At 59.2% G+C, this 12,702-nt stretch overlaps 1 protein-coding gene across 1 annotated transcript; it reads right to left on the bottom strand.

Annotated features, from left to right (window-relative positions):
- Positions 1-9,864: 9,864 nt before the first annotated feature.
- Positions 9,865-12,419, bottom strand: BARX1 (BARX homeobox 1; the record flags this gene model as incomplete). The annotated part of the gene is made up of 4 exons (XM_080709113.1): positions 9,865-10,029; positions 10,233-10,317; positions 10,390-10,681; positions 12,197-12,419. 4 exons carry the CDS (start codon positions 12,417-12,419, stop codon positions 9,865-9,867), a joined length of 765 nt encoding a protein of 254 aa, XP_080565239.1.
- Positions 12,420-12,702: the final 283 nt, after the last annotated feature.

Raw genomic sequence — 12,702 nt, forward strand, 5'->3', positions numbered from 1 at the left:
AGAATCCAGAATCCAGCCAGGCTGCCCGGCAGAGCCCCGCCACAAGGAAATATACTGTCCTTTTTTTCAAAAGGGCGCCTGCTAGTTTATTTTCCAAGGTTTTGAACTAGAAACGCAGGCCGAGCCCAGGTATCTCTGAGACCAGGCATCAGGTAGCCCTGCCCTTCTCTAGTCCCTCTCCACATCTCCCTTCCAGCTGCTGGACCCTGGAAACAAAACCAGCAGCTGAGCCGGCGCAGCGGCGCACACCTGTGGTCCTAGTACCTGCGAGGCTGAGACAGGAGGATTGCAGATTCGAAGACAGCCTCTGCAATCTAGCTAGACCCTGCTTCAAGACAACTGTGTGTGTGTGTGTGTGTGTGTGTGTGTGTGTGTTGCTGGGGATTGAACCCAGGGACATGGTACCTCTGAGCTACACCCCCAGCCCTTTTTTACTTTTTATTTTATTTTGAAACGGGTCCTCACTAGGCTGCTGAGTCTCGCTGTGTTGCTGAGGTTGTCCTTGAACGCGTGACCCTCCTGTTTAGGAGTAGAGGTGCGCCTCACACACTCAGCTTCATGCAGAGTCTACAGGGTTGATTGGGAGCTGACAACGTGCTATCAGAGTAAGCACAGAGCCTGGCCCACAAGGCCCCGAATCGGTGCTGGGAGCAGGGCCCCCAGGGCTGCCGACCACCCGCCTGGCCTCAGTTTACCACCCACAGGCCCCAGGAAGAGGGCAACCCTGTGAGGGCAGAGGCCAGGATACTGCTGCCACCCAGCGCTGCATAGTACATCCCACAGGACAGGAGGGCCCAACCGTCAGCAGCTGGGCAGAGGACACGCACCACTGCCCGGGACGCTGTCCTGCTCCTGGCCCCACCTAGGAGCGGGACGCAGCACTGGCTGGGCCTCGAGTCCACCAAGGCGTCCACCAACCGATAGACTTGAAGCGCTGCGCCCTGGTAAGCCCCGCTAAGACGGTGCAGAGGAAACGCGGGGACAGTGATCCACGAGGGGCCCTTGGTGCCTAGCTCTCAGGGACCCCAACACAGGCCTGCCTCCAAAGCCCAAGCTCCCTCTGTTTGCCACCCACCAGCCAGCAAAGAGGAGCCGCAAGGGCAGCAGGCAGCCAGGCCAAGGTGTCCCCTCGAGCAGCTCAGGCTCTACCCCGGCTTCCTCGCCCGCTCCGTTCATACCCTCGCTCCGACCCAAAGTCTTTACGAGAAAACCAATGTGCCCAAGCGCCTCGGGCTCTGAGATATTGTCACTGGTTCTTATTTTATAGGAGGGGAAATTGAGAAGCAAAGAGGACAGGTGACATGCCTAGGCCGGCCGCGATGGGGTCAGGAGCTGACCTAGGGCGCCTGGCTAGAGTGTGGCTCCCAACCCGGGCGTGGGGTCCCCTCGCTCTGTAGCCTGGACACTTGGCTTTTTGATAACTGGTCTCAGAACAGCTGTATTCTGGGCTGGGGTGCGGCTCGGTGGCAGAATGCTTGCTAGAAGATGAGGGAGGGAGGAAGGAAGAAAGGAAAGAAAGAAAATAGCTAGGTATGGTGGCACACTCCTGTAATTCCAGTATATAGGAGGCTGAGACAGAAGGATTGGAGATTTGAGGACAGCCTTAGCATGCAACAAGACCCTCAGCAACTTAATGAGACCCTGCTTCAAAATAAAAATAATAAAGCCGGGCAGGGTGGCACATGCTTGCAATCCCAGCATTCAGGAGGCTGAGACAGGAGGATCACAGGTTGTGGACAACCTCAGCTACTTAGTGAGGTCCTTTGCAACTCAGTGAGACCCTGTTTCAATACAAATAATAAAAAATAGGGCTAAGCCGGGCGTGGTGGCGCACGCTTGTAATCCCAGCACTTGGGAGGCTGAGACAGGAGGATCACACAGGTTCGAAGTCAGCCTCAGCTACTTAGTGACGCTCTCAGCAATTTAGTGAGACCCTGTTTCCAAATAAAATATAAAATAGGTCTGGGAGTATAGCCCGGAGGTAGAAAGCCCCTGGGTTCCACCCCCAGTACTACCAAAAAAAAAAAAAAAATAGGGCTAGAAGTGTAGTTTGGAGGTAGAATGCCCCTGGGTTCCATCCCCAGTACCACAAAAACAAACAAACAAACAAATAAATAATAAAGTTGAAAAAAGGTTGGGGATGTAGCTCAGAGGTGAAATACCCCTGGCTCCAATGCCAAGTACCAAAAAATGAAACAAGAACAGAGCAGCCAGCCACATTCTGGAAGCTCGGATTGCACCCTCTCCGGGGATCTGGACTCAGAGCTGGCCAGGAACTCACTCCAGCCTCAATTTGCGTGGCAGCTCCGGCTTCCTTTGCTGCCCACACGAGCCCCTCTTTTCTGAGCCTCAGTTTGCTCATCTGAGAAATGAACATGGTAGGCTCCATCCAAAAGGGTTTAAGGATGAATTGAATCCAGTGAGCTCGGCCAAGGCTGTGCCCAGCATCCAGACCTGGGGGGGCACTGGCAGAAAGGTCCCGGCACAGCCTGGCACAGGGAGCTGGCCTCTGCACACACTGGCTCCTATCCCTGCCTCGGCCAGAAAGGGTGCTGGCTTCTAGTCAGTCCCCAAAGCAGGGAAACAATGCCACTTGGGGTCCCACACCATGTCCTCTTGTGGTCCCTCGGAAGGTGCCTGGCCCTGGGAGCAGCCCACTCCTCTCCAGACCCTTCCCATCCCCACACCCAGCACCACGGCCATTTCGATAGGAGAAAGGAGCCCGCAGAGACCTCCTGAGAAGGGGAGACACCACCAGCCTGCAGCCTCCTGGCTCGGCAGCCCCGAGCATCCTTGGGTACCAGTGCCCACCCAACAAGACCAGGAGGGTCTGGCACCAGGTCTGTGGCCACGTGGTGTGTTTCCTGTTGGCTCCAGGTGGAGGGGAACAGCCGTGAGTACCAGAAAGCGTCAGGCAGGGGGTCCAGGGAAGAGCTGCCCACTTGGAGGAGGAGAAAGAACAGGTGTCTGAAGGAGGAGCTGCATGTGCTAACAGGAAGGAGGGCTTCCAGCACTTTCCAATCTTTCCCACTGTCTGCCAGGTAAAGAACTCATGAATTTCTGTTTTTGTTTTTGTTTTGTGGTACTAGGGGTTGAATCCAAGGGAATTCTACCTCCAAGCTACACCCCCATTTTTAAAATTTTGTTACAGGGCCTCACTAAGGTGCTGAGGCTGACCTCAAACCCAAGATTCTCCAGTCTCAGTCTCCCAAATACTGGGACTGCAGGTGTGCAGCCCACACCTGGCTGGACTTGCGCATTTCTGGGCTTAAGATCACGCACTGGTCCAGGCAGAATAGCGGCTTCTTCCTGTGGCTTACTTCCCTGTCCACCTCCTCCCCCTCCCTCTCCTTTCTGCCCTTCTTCTCTCCTTCTTCAATCCGTCTCTCCTGTGTCGCTGCCTTTCTTATCTGTACATCTCTCCACATCACACTCACTCCTGTCCCTTTTTTCTCTTATATTCTCTACCCTTGTCTTCATTTCTTTTTGGGGTGAGGGGAGGCTGGGGATGGAACCCAGGGCCATTCTACCTCTGAGCTACACCCCAGCCCTACTTTTTATTCTTTATTTTGAAACAGGGTCTCACTAAGTTGCGGAGAGCCTCATTCAGTAGCTGAGGCTGGCAGTGAACCGTCATCCTCCGGTCTCAGCCTCCCAAATACTGGGATTACAGCGTGCGCCACCAAGCCTGGTGTCTTCAATTTTTTAACATTTATTTTTGGTACTGGGAATTGAACCTAGAGGCATTCCACCTATGCACTACACCCCTAGCCCTATTTTCGTTTTATATTTATTGATTTACTATTTATTTTGCGGTACTAGGGATTGAACCCAGGGGCATTCTACCTCTGAGCTACACTCCAAGACCTACTCTATTTTTTCTTTTAAAACAGTTTCTAAGTTGCTGAGGCCTCACTCTATCGCCAAGGCTGGCCTCAGTGCTCCTGCAGTCTGGCTCAGCCTCCCAAGTCCTGGGGAGCTTTTGGACACCCCCAAGTCTCCCCGTCCCCCACCGGGCTGCGTCCCCGGCCCCTCCCTGCACACATCACCCACTAATGTGTTTCGCATGGCGCTGCGTCAGTCAAACGCCCTTCTAATGTCCCTAAAGCACGCAGAAAATTGCATCCTTATGAAAAAGAAAAGGGAAGGGAGCAAATTGCCTGGAGGAGGCGGAGCTGCGCGTTGCTGCGTGCAGAGGTGGGGCGGGCAAGGGCTGCCCCGCGCTCCCAGGAGCTGGGGCTGGGAGCGCCTCTGGCCAGCTCCACGGGCTCTGGCCCGTCCTCCTCACCTTTGGGACCGGCTCTCAGCGCCCTCAGACCTTTGCACTTTGGTGCCCGCTCCCCGTGCCAGCATAGCCCTCACCCACTTCTCCCCCACCTTGCTCCCAGTGCCAGGCACAGCCAGGGCCAGCTCCCCAGCACCTTCCCTGACCAGGGCCTGAGCCGCCCGGCTCTGCGAGCCCCGGCTTCATGTGGCGGTGCTGGGGGTGGAACCCAGGGGCTTTTCTACCTCTGGGCTACACTCCCAGACCTATTTTATACTTCATTTGGAAACAGGGTCTCACTAAGTTGCTGTGAGCCTCGCTAAGTAGCTGAGGCTGGCTTAGAATCTGTGCGATCCTCCTGTCTCAGCCTCCCAAGCGCGGGGATTATAAGCGTGCGCCACCACGCCTGGCTGTTCCACAGGACAGCCATCACGGATTCACCTCACGGATTTCATTGTGACACCTGCCTCCCCGCTTCAGCCTGAGTCCTGCGGTAGAGCCTGGGGCGGCACTGTGCCTGGCACACTGCGTGTGCCTCCTCAGCACTTGGTAAACAGGTGGTAAGATTTGCTGCTGGTGGGTGGAGGCTGGGGGGCCCCACCGCAGTGATCCAAACCTTGAGGTGCAGGGAAGGGCTGTGGAGAAGTCGGACCCAGATCCGTGGGTGACACGGATGTCCTGGGGCAGGAGGAGGAGCAGCTCGTCTGCTGGGTTGTGGCTGTGCTGCGGCCACATCTAGGAGGGAATCCAGCGCTTGCTAAATGGATGAAGCGCGGTGTCGGGGCTTAGTAGATAATAGAGACGCCAAGCCGCCCTTGGTGTCCCACCAAGGATCTCTTGAGGCGCTAAGAAGGGTCCTAAAAGTTGCCAACCAAGACATGACCATTGCTTTTATATAACCTGGGATTTTTATTTTGTAGCCATGCAAAGATCTATTTCAGACTTTTTAGCACCTAGATTTTTTTTTCTCATAGATCACTACTAAGTTTACATTTCACTTAAAAACAAGGGGGCTAGGATGTAGTTTAGTGGTAGAGCATTTTCCTAGCATGTGTGAGGCCCTGAGTTCCGTCCTCAGCGCCACAAAAAGGGGGAAGATGTGTGTGTGTGTGTGTGTGTGTGTGTGTGTGTGTGTGTACGCACGCACACATGTGTGTTACTGGGGATTGAACTCAGAGGCTTTTTGCCCCAGACCTTTTTAAGTTTCATTTTGAAACTTAATTACTATTATTACTATTACTATTACATTATTATTATTATATTACACTCTCATTATATTATTATTATTATTTTGGTGGTACTAGGGATAAAACCCAGAGGCATTCTACTTCCGAGCTACACTCCCAGCCTTATTTTTTATTCTTTATTTTAAAATAGGGTCTCACTGAGTTGCAAAGGGCCTCATTAATTGGCTGAGGATGTCCCCACACCATTATCCTGTTATCCTCTTGCTTCAGACTCCAAAAAACTGGGATTACAGGTGTGCACCACCATGTCCAGCTATATTTTTTTTTTTTTAGAAAATTGTCAGGGAAAGCCAGGCATGGTGGCACGTGCTTGTAATCCCAGCACTTGGGAGGCTAAGACAGGAGGATCGCACAGGTTCAAAGCCAGCCTCGGCTACTTAGTGAGGCTCTCAGCAACTTAGTGAAACCCTGTTTCCAAATTTAAAAAGTATAAAATAGGTCTGGGAATATATCCCAGAGGTAAAAAGCCCCTGGGTTCCACCCCCAGTATCATAAAAAGAAAGAAAGAAAGAAAAAGAGAGAGAGAGAGAGAGAGAGAGAGAGAGAGAGAGAGAGAGAGAAGGGAGGGAGGGAGGGAGGGAGGGAGGGAGAAAGAAAGAAAGACTGTCAGGGAAACCAGTCTCTTCAGGTGTTCCTAAAATTTAAAATTTTTCCCAGGTCCGGGCATCTCTCTGAATGGGCCCCCATGACCCACCCCCTTCCCCCAGTACCTGGGCTTCTGGACTCACAGGAGAGCTTGGCTCCCCTTAAGTCCCACTTCCAAGAGTTTTGGCCCCTCTTGGACATGGGCTTTCCTCACCCATGGCTGGTGTCTGGGAGGCCAGGGGCCACCTCTGTCCATTCCAGCTCCAGGAATGGCTTCCTCGGCAGCACACTGAGGTGGCAGGGGCATTGCATGGGGGAAGCACAATGCCTGAGACCCCTCACCCCACCTCAATTGCCATAGGAACCCATATTTCAGAAATGGGCAGTAACTATTGTGTGTGTATGGGGTGGGGGTTGGTTACTGGGGATTGAACTCAGGGGCCTTCTACCTCCAAGCTACGCTTCCAAAGCTATTTTTAAACATTTGAAAAACGGTCTTGCCAAGTTGCTGAGGCTGGTATCCGTCATCATCCCAAGTCTCCCAAGTACGGGTTCTAGGCCTGTGCCCCTGGGACCAGGTCAGATGCTCTCTTCAAGCCAGCATTTGGAAGCACTGAATCTCTGGGGTCTACGAATGCCCTACAGCTGCAGAGGGGTCCAAGAAGGAAGGCCCTGCCCACCAGCAACAGGAGTCCTGGAAGCCTGCTGGGCTGGGACTGGGGAGCCCCAGGGCCCTGCGCAGGGTGTGGGGGGCTCTGACGCTGCTCAAGCCACCAGGGTGCCATCAGGAGTGGGAGTCCCAGCTCCTTTGCCGGCTAACTTTCAGTTCCAAATCCCCTCCTGGCCAGGGTGAGCTGGGATGGCGGCCGAAGCGGCTTCCCCAAGAGCCCAGGGCCTGGATGGGCCAGCGGAGGGGAGGTTCCCACAGGGAACCTTCTCCCTCGGTGCTGCTGCGGTATGGAAACAAAATGACCACAGGGTGAAGAGAGACGACGAAGCCGCCTGGTTTCTGCTCCAGCCCGGAGTTCTGGCTAAAAGGCAGGAATACGGTGCTCGCTGGGAGCTAGGGGGCTGGCGAGGCGGCTCCTGCCCGGCGGCTCTGGGTCTCAGTTTTCCCGAAGCACAGTAAGCTCAGACACACGTAAAGCGTGCACTCGCCTGGTTAACGTCACCCGGGCCGCCTTCCTTTTCTAACACCTTCTAAATTCTCACTGCTGACCCTTCGGCGAAATTCAGAACAAGGAGAGGGAGCAGACCCGAATAGCTTTATTACTGGTTTTTAAGTGGGGTCGCAGGAGGGCCCCCCCGGCTGGGCCAAGCTGCGCGGCCACCGGCCACCGAAGCTGACCCTCCCGACAACGCCGGGACCCGCTCCACCCAGACCCGGGGGCCCTTCAGCCAGGCCTCCCCCACGTCTCCATCCCTGCCCGCAGCGGTGCAAACCGGGCCAGCCCTCCCACCGCCCTTGGACCCCGGCTCCCTCCCCGGGAAGCGCCGCCGCGGCCGGCCGCGCGTCTCTGCTCCGTTTCCCAGGACCTTCGGGCTGAGCAGAGCTGTGGGTGGCGCGGATCCAGGAGGAAGGAGACCGAGGGGACCTTCCCTCTCTCCTCGAGGGCCTGGAGCTAGGGGCGCGGCCGCTGCGGGGAGCTGGGGGGCTTCTCCGGGCGCGCCCCGAGGAGTCGGGCTCTGCCTCCGCCTTCGCTGCTCCCGGGAACTTTCCGAAGCCGCCATTCCGGCTGGAGGATTCTACCCAGCAAGAAAGCCCCTTTTGGGGCCCAGCTTCCCCTCTGCCGACGGATGAGAGTTCTTGAGCCGGGCTCCCCATCCCCGGGGAAGGCTGCACTTACTGAAATTGGGGCCCCTTGTATCCTGACCTAATTAACCGTATCCTCTTCTGCACCTCTTTAGAGCTGGGTGTCTACAAAGACTGCCTGGTCCAGCCCGCTGAAGGGCTGCCCGAAGTCGCCCTGGATGCCCCCCAGCAGCTAATTTATCTAAAGGAACATTCTTCAGACTTGCTAAAGCACAGGAGATTACTCTTATGGCCCATCTTTAGTCCTTGGTGGTGGCTGTTTTCTCAACTCCAAGCTACACCCCCAGCCTTTTAAATTTTTTTATTCTGAAACAGGCTCTCACTAAGTTGCTCAGACTGGCCTTGAACCTAGGATCCTCCTTTCTCGGCTTCCCAAGTACTGGGATTTCGGCCCCTGAGCTCCACTGCTCCCAGCCTCCTGGCGCTGACCAGCCTTGCTTCCAGAGTCGACAGCGATGGAGTTGGAATCTTAGCTCCCCATCTATGGCTTTGCTGCTTTTTGAACTGTAAAGGATTCTGTCACCTGCGTGCTGGGGCCTGGTACAAGACCAGCAAGAGTGTCGCTAGGTGGAGCTGACCTGGGTAACCCCAAGGGCCCAAGAACTCCCCCACACACTGAAGATTCCTTTCCTCTGGCACTGGGGCGTCTCCGTCTTCCTTGGGCCCCTGGGGCGTCCTGGGGGAGTAGCCTGGGTGTTATTTGCAAAGCTGAAATAGTTCATTTCCAGGTTATTCACAGAGTGGCCCTGGGCCCCCAAAATGTGCGCTGTTTTTTCTCTCTCGACCCTCTGGGCCTTGATTTGGATTCTGGGGACTAAAGGCCCAAGTACACATCCTAGGAGGGCCTAACTAGTGGAGAAAGAGCAGTGTCCCTCGCCCTAGCAAATGGGGTCCTCACTGGTCACTGCTCTATTCCAAGGAACAGCCTGCCGCGACCGCAGGAGACCTGCTAGAGCGCGCCCCATCTTTCCTGTAGAAGGGGCCTCATCTTTGAATCCTGGTCGTGCTTGAAATGCAAGGCCAGGCTGTGCCACCTTCCTGCTCCTTAACCACTAGAGTCCCTGGTCTATTCCCACTAAGCTCCTCTGGACCTCCAGCAGGGCACTTAGAACTTTTTCGCCATCTCTCCTCTCTCCCCTCTCTCATATTCAGGTGTTCTCATTGCCCAGAACCACATCCCTGAGGTCTAGGTGCCTCCACCCCAGCTAGGGTGTACGGAAGGGTGCCCTGGGCTGCCCTGGCTTGCCTCAGTGGGCCCTGCCTGATGAGCTTGCTGTTCGCTTCCAAAACGGCTGACTGTGGCCATTTGAAGGACCACAGGGTCTGTCCCTCACGCCCCAGGATGTCTGACTGGCCACAGGCAGCTCTGAGCCCAGGCAGGGGTGGTGGGGGGCTTAGCCCGGGCTGGGAAGGTAGGAATGCTGGCCTGGCCTCTAAGGGGGAGCTGCGATCTGTAGTATCCTGCAGCAGCCCCGCATCCACCCTGGTCAGTCCGGTCAGCTGGAGCAGGGCCCCCTTCCCACGAAGCCAGAGGAAAGGAGGTTTTACCTGGCCCACGCACGCCACCCCGGAGATTCAGAAGCCGCCGCGCCAAGCCCCACTGTGTCATAAAATATTTTATTGAAAAAAAAAAAGTCACCGTCTTCGCAAGATGGGGGTAGAAGCCCCAGGTCGTGTGGACCCGGCCTCAGGCCCGCCGCTGACTTATCCTGGTGGCCTGCGGCCGGGCGGCCGGGCAGCGAGCAGCCGGGTGATGCGTCCGGCTCCGGAGAGGCCCGGGGCCCGCGTCCAGGCGAGGGCCAGGAGCGCGCCCGCCGGCCAGGTTTGGAGTCAGGATGTGTCGTTCCTCCTCTGCCCCGATTGTCCGTATTCCAAGAAATAACGAGCCGTTTAGAAAGTGGACAGCGCGGGCGCGGGGGCCGCTCGCGTTTCGGGCTCCGCACTCTCCACCGACCTCAGTCCTCGCGGCTGCCGTCGCTGGGCTCGCCCGGCGCCTCCGCCGGCTTCTCCGCCTCTTTGGCGCGCTCCTGCTCCGTGAGCTGCTCGCTCGTGGGGATGGAGTTCTTCTTGGGCCTGCCCTTGGGCTTGGTGGGGGACTCCAGGCCGCCGCCCTGCAGCACCTGGCGCGGGAGATGGCCAGTACCTCGGTGAGAGGGGGAGGGCAGGGGACCCCGGTGCCCAGCACCCAGGCGGGCGAAGGACCCGGACTCAGAGCTGGTAGAGCGGCGCTGGGGAGAGGCAGCCCCAGGGGCCGGCGGTCCTGGGGAGGAGAGGGAGCGCCCAGGGCGAGGGACCCGGGCGCCGAGGTCCCACAGGCACTCACTATCTTTTTCCACTTCATCCTCCGATTCTGGTACCAAGTCTTCACCTGCAGCTGGCTCAGGCCCAGGGACTCCGCCAGATCTATTCTAGAAAGCGCAGGACACACCCTCAGCAAGGTGGCGTCCCCCCCGGCTGTGCCCCCAGCCTCCCCACCCTACCTGTCCGGCGTGGAGAGGTATTTCTGCTTCTCGAACCGCTTCTCCAGGCCCATGAGCTGCAGCTCGGTGAACACGGTGCGGCTGCGGCGCCCCTTCTTGGCTTTGGCGCCCGGCTCCCCCGGGCCCGCGGCCTCCAGCTTCCCGCGGAGCTGCAGCTCCAGCGGCAGGTGCGGCGCCCCAGCCCCGCCAGGCAGCCCGGGGCCCGCGGCCAGCAGCGCGGAGCCCAGGCCGGAGCAGCCCAGCGGCGCCAGGGGGAATTTGAACACCGCGGCCTGCTCGGCCTTCAGCACTGCTGCGGGGAGAGAGAGCCAGCCTAAGTGCCCGCCGCCGCCTGGAAGCCTCGGCTCGGCCAGTGCCCGGCGCCCAGGCGGCCCTCCTGGCGGTGCCGAGGGACCAGCCTCCCTCCCCATCTCCGCCGGAGTTGCCCAGCAGCCCCAGCAGCTGCGGAGACTTCGGGGCTCTCTAGGAGCACGTCGTCTGCAGCTCTGAGACGTGGTGTGTCTTTCGTGAAAAGGAAAAGCAAGAAGAAATGGCTGCGAATTAGGAACGTGGGCCTTTGTCCCCAACTCAATCTGCTTTGCAGCGCTTGGAATAAGACCGAAGGCGCAGCACCCCAGCCAGGGGCGGGCGCGCGGGGTGGCGTCTGGGTGGGGTTGGGCGCTTCCTGCGCATTTCAAAGCCATCAGAACACCAAAACCGTTCTTCTGGTTCCTTTGCTTGGGCGCTTTCCTGTGGCGATACTTCCATATCCTTCAGTCTTGATGTGATTATTATTGTTATTTTTGCCCGCTTCAAACGAATTACTAAGGACAGCGCAGAGCACAGTGGACGTCGCCGAGATGCCGCCTCGGGGCCACACAGGACACACGGGACCGGCCGAGCCAAGGGGCTGCAGAAAAGGCGGCCTGGGGGACGTAGGGTCGCACAAGCCCGGAGGCCCCTTCCCGCTGGCCTTCCCTAGTCCCTAGGGATCCCAGGGACTGCGAGCACACACACAGTTTGGAAAGGGGGCTGGGGCACTGACAGGGCAGGTGGAGCCGGGACCCTGGGGGCAAGCTTAACTGGGGCTGGCGGACCTGTCCACCCCAGAGGGGACAGCGCAAGGGCCAGCGGCAGGGTGGACACGACGAGGAAGGCGAGAAGGGGATGGGGACGCTGGAGAAAGCAGCGGCCATGCCAAGAAAAGAAAAAAGAAAAGAAAAGAGAGATCTGGGCAAGTGGCTGGGCTCGCTGAGGCCCAGTGACCTGCAAGTGGACAGCGGCGGGCAGCGGCGGGCCAGGCCTCCAGCCCAGCGACCTGCAAGTGGACAGCCGGCAGCAGTGGCAGGCAGTGGCGGGCCAGGCCTCCAGCCCAGCGACCTGCAAGTGGACAGCCGGCAGCAGTGGCGGGCCAGGCCTCCTGCCCAGCGACCTGCAAGTGGACAGCCGGCAATGGCGGGCCAGGCCTCCTGCCCAGCGACCTGCAAGTGGACAGCCGGCAGCAGTGGCGGGCCAGGCCTCCTGCCCAGCGACCTGCAAGTGGACAGCCGGCAATGGCGGGCCAGGCCTCCTGCCCAGCGACCTGCAAGTGGACAGCCGGCAGCAGTGGCGGGCCAGGCCTCCTGCCCAAAGCCAGGCCGGCCGGCCGGAGGCCTGGTGTGTCGCCGCTGAGAGCGGAGTCCAGAAGGCCCGGGGCGCCGGTCAGCCCAGACCCCCAGGCCCGCCCCGGCTCGGCGGCCCTGCCCTGCGGCCCCCGCGGCCTGGGTCACCTGGGCTCGCAGAGGTCCGCGGCCGGCCGCCCTCGCCGCCGCCCGCCCGCCGCACGTACCCAGGTGGCTGTGGAAGGGCCGCGCCGCCAGCAGCGCCTGCACCCCGAACTTGAGCAGCTCGCCCGCGGCGGCGGCGGCGGCGGGCGCGGCGCCCTTGGGTCCCGGCGGCTCGGTGAGGATCTCCTCGATCATGAAGCTGCGGTAGCGGTGCGGCCGGGGGTCGGCGCAGCCCTCGGGCGGGCCGAAGCGCGCGGCGCCGCCCGGCTCCCCGGGCCGCTGCATGGCGGCTCTAGGCCGGCCCGCAGCTCCGGGCCGCGCGCGGGCGCCGGCTCATGCCCCCTCCCCGCGGCGCCGGCGACCCGGACTGCGCCCCCGCCCCGCGCCCGCGCGCGCCTCTAGCCCGGCCCGCCCCGCGTCACCGCCCCGCCCCGCCCGGCCGCCGCCCCCGGAGGGAGGAGGGAGGGGAGGAGGGAGACGGGAGGGAGAGGGGAGGAGGGAGAGGGAGGGAGAGGGGAGGAGGGAGAGGGAGGGGAGAGGGGAGAGGGAGGAGGGAGGGGAGGAGGGA

This window comes from Muscardinus avellanarius, assembly GCF_963383645.1.
Source record: "Muscardinus avellanarius genome assembly, chromosome: 13".
NCBI classification, from domain to species: domain Eukaryota; kingdom Metazoa; phylum Chordata; class Mammalia; order Rodentia; family Gliridae; genus Muscardinus; species Muscardinus avellanarius.